Below are 9152 nucleotides of genomic sequence, written 5' to 3'. Positions count from 1 at the left end.
GAACGTGGCCTATCAGTCTTTTCTAGACTGGTGGCTCGGTCTACCCCGCAAGGGACATAGTCATGATTATAATGTATGTATGTAAGCTTTCCGTCGGTATCAACCTACATAATCATATTTCAGATATCAGCTGATTTTAGGCTTGTGGCTGTCACTGTCGTCATATGTCACTGTCACCTTCATCGCATCTCATTGATGGCATTGACTGACTTGATATTTTCCTCATTGATTTGATCTGCCTCCGTATGTGTGTTGTTTTGATGAATCTACTTTTTTATTTTATCTGTTAAAAGAAAAAGCATATCCATTCACAGGAAATCGAATATAATTAACTTTTAGGTAGATTCGTCATGTTTCTCACACAGTGTAGACTATAAGATTTCGTGATAAACTTCTGTGTTGTCTCAGCTTATCGTTGAAGGATAACTGGTATTCTGTTTTTGAAGAACCCAGCCCTTCGATTTGGGCAACTGTTTCGAAGACTAGTGTAGTGTTTGCTGATGTCAAAGAGTTAGTTTCGCAGGCGTCATGGACGGCCACGCCGAAGGAGACCGCGACCGAGCGATGTAAGTTGCTTGTTTACACTCCGTTATGTTTACACCTACGATGATGGCCGTAAGCTTACATGTTGCAATACATAACTAGTCTAATCTTTTGACACACGTGCCCATTTTATGAATATATAGTTCTCATTTAGATAATCTCAGTTTTATAATTAAGCCAAACAGTTGAACTTGGCCTATCAGTCTTTTCAAGACTGTTGGATCTTTCTACCCCACAAGGGATATAGACGTAACTATGTATATGTATGTATGTATTTAGATATATAACATTAATTAATGACATTGTTTAAGGTTGGATGCAGCGGAGGGGGATGTCGGCCGATACAGGTTAGTGATGAGAATGATACAGCATCGGTTATATTACCTCAGCCCTGGCCTCATCAACAGGATGTGGTGATGTCTATCATTGCAGTTGTGATAGAAATTACACATGATTTTTAAAGTGGTACAACAAAACTTGTTTATTTATTAGTATGTAGTACACGAAATACTGTTAATCCCCATGATATTTGTGTCCAATGTATTCTTTGCGTTGACAAGATCAGGGTCTGCCTGTGATGACCTTCTTTTACTTCTGACATCCTGTATATTATTGCCAACATTGTACTTAGAAAAACAGCAGACCCCAGGCCCCAAAGCTCAATGGCAGATGGTTCAACTTGGAACATGCTATGATGAGAGAGAGTAATTAGGGAAACCCTGTTGGTGTGAACTATTTTTTAATACAATCTTTTTAAGTATTTATCCCCTTTCTTATTAGATTAATTAAAATTTACTATTTTACTGCTTTTGAGTTTTACTATTTTATTATAACCAATAATAACCAATTATATTTCATCTCATTATACAGTCCACCTTTTCACAACAACAGTTATAAAATGCAGTGCAATTCAATATTGTAATGATGGCGATGTGTTAGCAACCTGTCACTATTTGAATTTCAATTCTATCATTAAGCCAAATAGCTGAACATGGCCATTCAGTCTCTTCAAGCCTGTTGGCTCTGTCCACCACCCAAGGGATATAAACGTGACCATATGTATGTATATGTATGCTTACATTGCAAGGAGTTAAGTGTCTAACATTAATGATAATAAAATAGATCTTTAACTAGTTGACAATTTTTATGTAGGTCCTATTCAGTAATAACTACAAGTTGTATGTAAATATATTGACTGTCTAACTTTCGCACGTATGTATAGTACCCCATCTCCTATGTCTGTATGTCAGTGGAAGACAGACAAACAAACACACTGTGCTAAGTTTAACATTCATGTCCGTCCCCAGCATGGTGCGTTGCGTGTCGCAGTCGTCGCTGGACGAGTCGTCGCAGCGGCCGGGCGCGCCGGACGCGCCGGCCGCCGCCGCGCACGCCGCCGCGCTGCTGGCCGAGCTCGCGCGCCTGCGCACGCTCGCCGCGCTCACCGACGTGCGCCTCATAGTCTGTTGCACATACTTATCACATCACATATACTGCTTGGAATATCAATTTTGTTTAGTGGGTTCTCAGATAAACTTAAATTTGTTTCTGTAAATTTGTCTAGGAAACTATACTATAAAAGCTACACTAAGGTCAGAAATTTTAATATAAAATCGTGAGAACTTCCATTACTTGCAAAATAGTTTCGATAGGTGAATATAATAATAATATAATTAGAAACGTGCGCAGGCGCAGGCCCCGCCGGAGTCGGCGGAGAGCGGCGCGGCCCCCGGCGCGGGCGTGTGCGCGCACCGCGCCGTGCTGGCGGCCGCCTCGCCCTACTTCCACGCCATGTTCACGCAGTTCGACGAGCGCACGCGGCCCGTCGTCACCATACAGGTAGCGGACCGACTTAGTTGTAAATAATGATACTAATCGCTTATACACCCGATAATAAATGTATAGTTTTACCTATATCCAGATTTGCAACAAATATTAATAGCATTATTATAATATTATTGCAATTAAAGGTGAATGACTAAATACTTTAAATATAAATGTGTTATAAAATATAAAATGCTCTTTGGATTTTAAATCCATTGTTGTAAAAAATCGCATTGGTAACTTAATAGTACAGTACTTAATGTGCTGTCAGAATTAAAATAAATGGTTGGACAATGTATGATTTGATGATATTCATAGCAAACAAAACTCATCTGTTTTTGGTTACAAAAAGGAGAAATTGATAAGTGTAATGTTTTGTTCGCTCAGAATGTGGAGCCGTCTGCGCTGGAGACGATCGTGGAGTACATCTACACGCCCGAGTCGCTCGTCATCACGGAGGACAACGTGCAGGTGAGCACTTCACCCGGTTATGTACCAAGTATTGTGATATAATAAATGCGAAGGTATATTTATTTGTTCGTTTGCCAGGGCCTGCTGGCGGGCGCGTCGCTGCTGCAGGTGGCGGGCGTGCGCGCCGCCAGCTGCGCCTTCCTGAGCGCGGCGCTGGCGCCCGACAACGCGCTGGGCATCCGCGCCTTCGCCGAGCTGCACGCCTGCGCCGCGCTCGCCGCCGCCGCGCGCGCCTACGTCGACGCGCACGCGCTCCAGGTGCGTGCTATCTCCAGACAATTCCTTTCAAAGTAAGAAAAACTGGAGAAAAGGATATTCAAAATGAGTCAGGCTACACTGTTCGTGAAGCTCCTACGACTGTCACTACTGTAATTACGTAACCTTTCTAGACATGAAAATACATAACTGGAGTTCTCAATAGAGGGTAGCAGAATTAGCTATAAATAAGATTACGTAGTACTTTAATAAAAAAATGAACTAACTCATTTTACGTAACTCAATACACCTTTTCTCGTCAGGTGATGGAGAGCGAGGAGTTCCTGGCGCTGACGCCGGACGTGCTGGCCGACATGCTCGACAGCGACCGCATCACGGTCAGACACGACTATGAACAACAAATGTTGTTGATTTTTGGCGGCCTCTGTGGCACAGCGATAACACGCTTACCTGTGATACCGGAGGTCCCGGGTTCGAATCCCGACCAGGACGTGCTAAGAAAAGAACTTTTTCTGATTGTCCTCTGTCATGGATGTTTATCCAAGTACATAAGTATTTATTATTAAATAACGAATCGTTGATTTGATATCTTGTTCGAGGCTAACTCAATCTGTGTAATTTGTCCTGTATATATATATTTTTTCAATCTTTGAATGTACTATCCAGGAAAGTCCATACAATAAGGAAAGGCAGGAAAGTCTGATATACAATAAGGTTCCATCTCGTTTTTAGTCTTTGCTCGCTCCCGCTTCACAGTACCACAAATCATTTCCATATTTTTATTTCGGTGTACCAAAAACTCTAGCTAAGTATGACGATGCAATGCTGGCAGGTGCCGAGTGAGGAGGTGATCCTGGACGCCGTCATCCGCTGGATGCAGCACGACCCCGATGTATGTACTAATATTTTTAGTATATTATCAATCATTCTTGGTATTATCTATTAAAAGTTTAAAGCCGATATGAAAGAATTTCAGTGATATTTCTTATTTCATGTTTCCTTAAGCAGCCACGAGTGCGTCTTATTTAGTTGACAAAGATAATGCACGCTGTCGCTGTTATCGTACAGGACTTTTCGACTTGAAGCTTGTGTCGAAACGGATCGGGCGAGTCGTTTAGTAACCGTCGTACAGTGAGCTCGTCATTTTAGCCACTAGTTAAAGCATTTTTTTCCGTCACTGTGATTCCGTGTGTGTGTATTGTGCCGCGTGGTTCCCGGCACCAATACAATAAAGAATAGGACCACTCCATCTCTTTCTCATGGATGTCGTAAAAGGCGACTAAGGGATAGGCTTACAAACTTGGGATTCTTTTTTAGGCGATGGGCTAGCAACCTGTCACTGTTTGAATCTCAATTCTATTATTAAGCTAAATAGCTGCCTGCACGTGGCCATTCAGTTCTTTCAAGTATGTTGTCACTGTCTACCCCGCAAGGCATATAGCCGTGACCGCATGTATGTATGCACCGTGTTTGCAGGAGCGGCGCGAGTCGCTGGGCGCGCTGCTGGAGCACGTGCGGCTGCCGCTGCTGCCGCAGGACGCGCTGGTGGCGCGCGCCGCCGCCGAGCCGCTCGCCTCCGCGCCGCTCAAGGTCAAGGTGCGTGCGCCGTGTGCCGTCTCACTGCATTCTGTCTGTCGCAATAAACATACTGTTAGTTGTCTGTTCGTCCTGGATGTTGGTGTTGCAGGACCTGATCATCGAGGCGCTGTCGTTCCACCTGATGCGGCCCGAGCGGCGCGCGGCGTGCGCGGCCGCGTGTGCGCGCGCGCGGCCGCGGAGACCGCCGCGGGCGCCGCGCGCGCTGCTCGTGGTGGGCGGCCAGGCGCCCAAGGTCGGTGCTCGCTGCACGCTGCCGCATTTCCAATACATCTCTCTGCATTCCAGTTTCTTTTGCATGTTTTTTCTTCATATTAATAACGCTAAAAATGTTCACAATATATTACCTTTCAAAATAAATAATTAAAGGTAAAGGGTCAGGTCAAAAGTACCCGAAACCGCCGAGCTTGCATGAAGAGAGTTATGAATGTGGATGAAGCGAAGGAAGTATGCAGAGATCGTGACAAGTGGAATGAGGTAGTCTCTGTGTACCACTCCGGGAAAAAGGCGTGATTATATGTATATATAAATAATATGTAACAAACGTGATTTGCGGATCCCGTGGTACTGTGTGGGTTATTCTACATGTGAGCTATAAGCAATGAGCCGGCATGCGGTCGCAGGCGGTCCGCGAGGTGGAGCTGTGCCCGCTGGAGGGCGAGGGCGGGTTCCGCGCGGCCAGCGAGCTGCCGTCGCGCCGCTGCCGCGCCGGGCTCGCCGCCGTCGCGGGGAAGGTCTACGCCGTCGGCGGCTTCAACGGTTACCACTTTATATCACTTTCATATTGCTTGTGCTGGTACAAATTTAATTAATTAACGAGTGAAATTAGTGCTTTTCAATGTTCTTTAAAGGTTATCATTTCACTATCACTATCATCACTACATATTATGGCTCAAACAGTTCAGCTCATCAGTACTAACTGATGCTCTTGCGGTGAGGGAAAACATTGTGAGAAAACCTGCCCATTTCAACAACTGGATGTGAAATCATGATCGATCTGATATGGATTTTAGTGGTACGGATAATAAGTCAAGTTCACTTCCATTATTATTTATGTATTTCATTCTCATCACTCTGCATACGAGTTCATCAGTTAAAGATATACTTAGTATACCTACAGACGATGATGAAACTGTATGCGTGTGCAGGCACCCTGCGCGTGCGCAGCGTGGACGTGTACGACATCTCGCGGGACGCGTGGTCGGCCGGCCCGCCGCTGGCCGCGCGCCGCTCCACGCTGGGCGTGGCCGCCATCGGGGACACCATCTACGCCGTGGGCGGGTCAGTGCGCGCTGGGATAGAATAGAGTTAGCTACGTTAGTGACGAGGCCGAGACGTGACTCGAGATGGCGGCGTGCCGCAGGTTCGACGGCGCGACGGGGCTGTCGTCGGCGGAGGCGCTGGCGCCGGGCGCGGCGGCGTGGCGGCCCATCGCGGGCATGTCGTCGCGGCGCTCGTCCGTGGGCGTGGGCGTGCTGGGCGGCCGCCTGTACGCCGTGGGCGGCTACGACGGCGCCAGCCGCCAGTGCCTGCACTCGGTGGAGCGCTACGACCCCGACACCGACACCTGGGAGCCCGTCGCCGACATGTCGGGTTAGTAATCATATCACCGTATGTCAAATAATCAAAAAACTGAAATTTTGTGGAAAATAGGCGGACCCCGGAGCTTCGTTGAGGAGGGCACCACCCATGGTGCTTGTGACTGGTGCTGCAACACAAATATGATTAACCACTATTAATTATTTAATGAGAACGACTTAAGTACAAATTTTTGTCTTAGTTAACATTGCCATGTATTTTTACTGATATTACGAATACTTAACATACTTCTGTTAACACTAGCGCGTAAACCAACCAGCTCATGGGTAATATAGACAGACTACATAATACTTACTAAGCGCAGCGTAGGATTCTCTAGGTGGTCTGACTATCTTATCGAAAGGTAGAAGGGTACACGCTAGGTGCACGCCGCTTCTGCCACGGTAGATATTTTGGGAAGGTCTCGTGCACCCGCTAGCAAGCGTTGCTCAGGACAAGCCATAGATTAATCACACTGCGGATACATGTGGCTCCGTTCGGTGAAGTTGTAGATATGCGGGAGAGGCTTATGATAGCGGGGCATGTCGCAGGGCTCTGTAGACTTTTAGTGGAAAGGTTTATTGGCGGCGTGCGGGCTGCAGCTGTGTATAGTGTAGTGTGTGGCAGCGCGGCGGTCGGGCGCGGGCGTGGGCGTGGTGGCGGGCGCGCTGTACGCCGTGGGCGGGCACGACGGGCCGGCGGTGCGCCGCAGCGTGGAGCGGTTCCGGCCCGGGGAGGGCTGGAGCCCGGCGCCGCCCATGTGCACGGCGCGCCGCAACGCCGCCGTGGTCGCGCACGCGGGCAAGCTCTACGTCGTCGGCGGGGATGATGGCGCCGCTAATCTGGATACAGTTGAGGTAAGTACGGTCAGCGATTTCCATTGCCTACTGAACTTAATATTTTAAATTTAACTAAATTTGTACGAGTATTTGTAGCGCAGGACAAATATTTACCTGAACTTTGCCCTCATGCTGACTTATCTATTATATCTCGTTAGATATTTTTTTAGTATAATCCGCGAGTTGAATGTAGACAATAAAAATAATTTTGCTATTTATTAACATAGATTTAGTCATAAAGAATCTAAAAATATAGTTTTTTTTAATTATTTAAATTAATTTTAATAATTAATTTAAATTTCGATTTTTTATCGAAGCGTCACTTGACTACAAACAAGAATCAAAGAACATGACGTCATTGTTCAAATGACAGCGAGCGCAGTGACATTTGGTGACAACTGACATGTTTGAGGTTATGCAGTGGTGAATTTTACACGCGCTTCCACTAATTTACGGTTATTTCTATTAAAAACAGCTATGAATGGAGAAAAATTATGCAAATATGCCGAGAGTGGATTCACTTATGTTAGGTTAGAAATGTGTTTGTCATTTGAACAGTGACGTCACAGTTGATATTGCCGTGTTTTTGTGTATAAGTAAATTACAATTTTAAAGTTGTTATTTTGGATTATACAGTCGAAATTTAAAAAAATATGAGAAGCAGGAGTTTATTTAAACCCTGCTGATTAATTTAAGACAAGATTTGAAAACTAGTCAACTCCCCGATTGATTATTAGCATTGTATTCTAGCGCTTTGCAATACATATATTTGCACGAGCAACTCAACACGGCGCGGCGCATTGCGGGGGACAACTATCAGTCATTCGCCGTTCTTCAACTGCCACAAATTTTATATCCATTGGGATGAGTGAACTCTCATCTAAACGAGTATAAAATGGCGTCTGATAGGATGTGTAGCGTTTAACTCTTGTGTTTATAAAATATTTTAAATATAAATTGATATATTGCGAGTGTGTACGGCAGGTGTTCGAGCCGAGCACGGAGACGTGGTCGCTGCTGCCGGCGCGCATGTCGCTGGGGCGCTCGTACGCGGGCGTGTGCGTGGTGGAGCGCGCGTGATGCCCGCCCGCCGCGCCGCCCCGCGCGCCGCCCCGCTCGCCGCCCCGCTCGCCGCCGCCGAGTGCCGCGCTCGACCCCGGGTACGTGTGAGCGAAACTAGATAACCACCGCTTCTAAGGCCTCACGTCATTGTTACAAACTTGAATGATTTTGCAGAATTTTTCACATTGTTTTCCTTCGTCGTGAAATTGTTATCAATGTACCTACATGTCCTTGTAGTAAGTACATGACTTTAATAAAATTATATTTTCTGAGACTGATATGTTAATAGTTACAAATGCACTGTTATAGTTCGTGTTTGGTGTCGTTGTAACAGGTACGTGAACGTGGGCCTGCCGGCCGCGGGCGGCGTGCGCTGGCGCGCGCTGTACGCGGGCCGCGCGCTGCGCCCCATACACCAGGTGCGGGGGTTCTCTCTCTGTCTCTTTCTCTAGTGCTTTTTTCCTAATATCTAGTCTGGTTATTGCTATTAGTTTTTAAAGTATAACTTTACCTCTGTGACAGGTGTTAAATTCATTTTAATGTCTATTTATTCGCATCTATGTACTTACATACATAGTGAATGTTATATATATCCTGCTGTCACAGATATCACGTCAGGTTATTATGTTCGTGGCCGATTTCGTGAGTTTTCTTCGGCAATGATAAGTTTTCAAGAATATTATTCGCTTTTCACGTGCATGTATCGTTCATATTTTAAGGGACATATTCAGAAAAGTACAACGCTAAACGAACTGTCACTGTCCAATTTTAAATATATGAAAGTAAATCGATGAAGGTACATATTTAATTTAAAGAAAAAATTTTTTTTTAATGTTTCTGATTCAGTCTCCACTAGAAGAGAACGTTTATGAGCGCGTAGAGAACGTAGCGGGCGGCTCGGCGGAGGGCGAGGGCGCGGCGGGCGGGGCGGGGGGCGGTGCGGGGGGCGCGGGGGCGGCGGGCGGCGGGGGCTGGGGGCGGCGCTGCCCGCACGCGCGCGCCAGCCAGACGCTCGAGTTCAAC

At 46.3% G+C, this 9152-nt stretch overlaps 1 protein-coding gene across 1 annotated transcript; it reads left to right on the top strand.

Annotated features, from left to right (window-relative positions):
* Window positions 1–215: 215 nt before the first annotated feature.
* LOC106139610 (kelch-like protein 3) lies at window positions 216–8548 on the top strand. Its single transcript, XM_060948836.1, has 16 exons — window positions 216–566; window positions 855–890; window positions 1851–2004; window positions 2233–2382; window positions 2755–2838; window positions 2917–3096; window positions 3357–3431; window positions 3887–3946; window positions 4531–4650; window positions 4742–4885; window positions 5274–5409; window positions 5799–5931; window positions 6014–6243; window positions 6856–7085; window positions 8052–8227; window positions 8464–8548. The coding sequence occupies exons 1-15, from the start codon at window positions 529–531 to the stop codon at window positions 8145–8147; spliced, it is 1866 nt and encodes a 621-aa protein (XP_060804819.1). The 5' UTR covers window positions 216–528; the 3' UTR covers window positions 8148–8227; window positions 8464–8548.
* The last annotated feature ends 604 nt before the right edge of the window (window positions 8549–9152 follow it).

The sequence above is a fragment of the Amyelois transitella genome, chromosome 17, assembly GCF_032362555.1.
Source record: "Amyelois transitella isolate CPQ chromosome 17, ilAmyTran1.1, whole genome shotgun sequence".
Taxonomy (NCBI): Eukaryota; Metazoa; Arthropoda; class Insecta; order Lepidoptera; family Pyralidae; genus Amyelois; species Amyelois transitella.
Note: the sequence above shows the minus strand (reverse complement) of the source record. Positions and strands in the feature narration are given on the sequence as shown.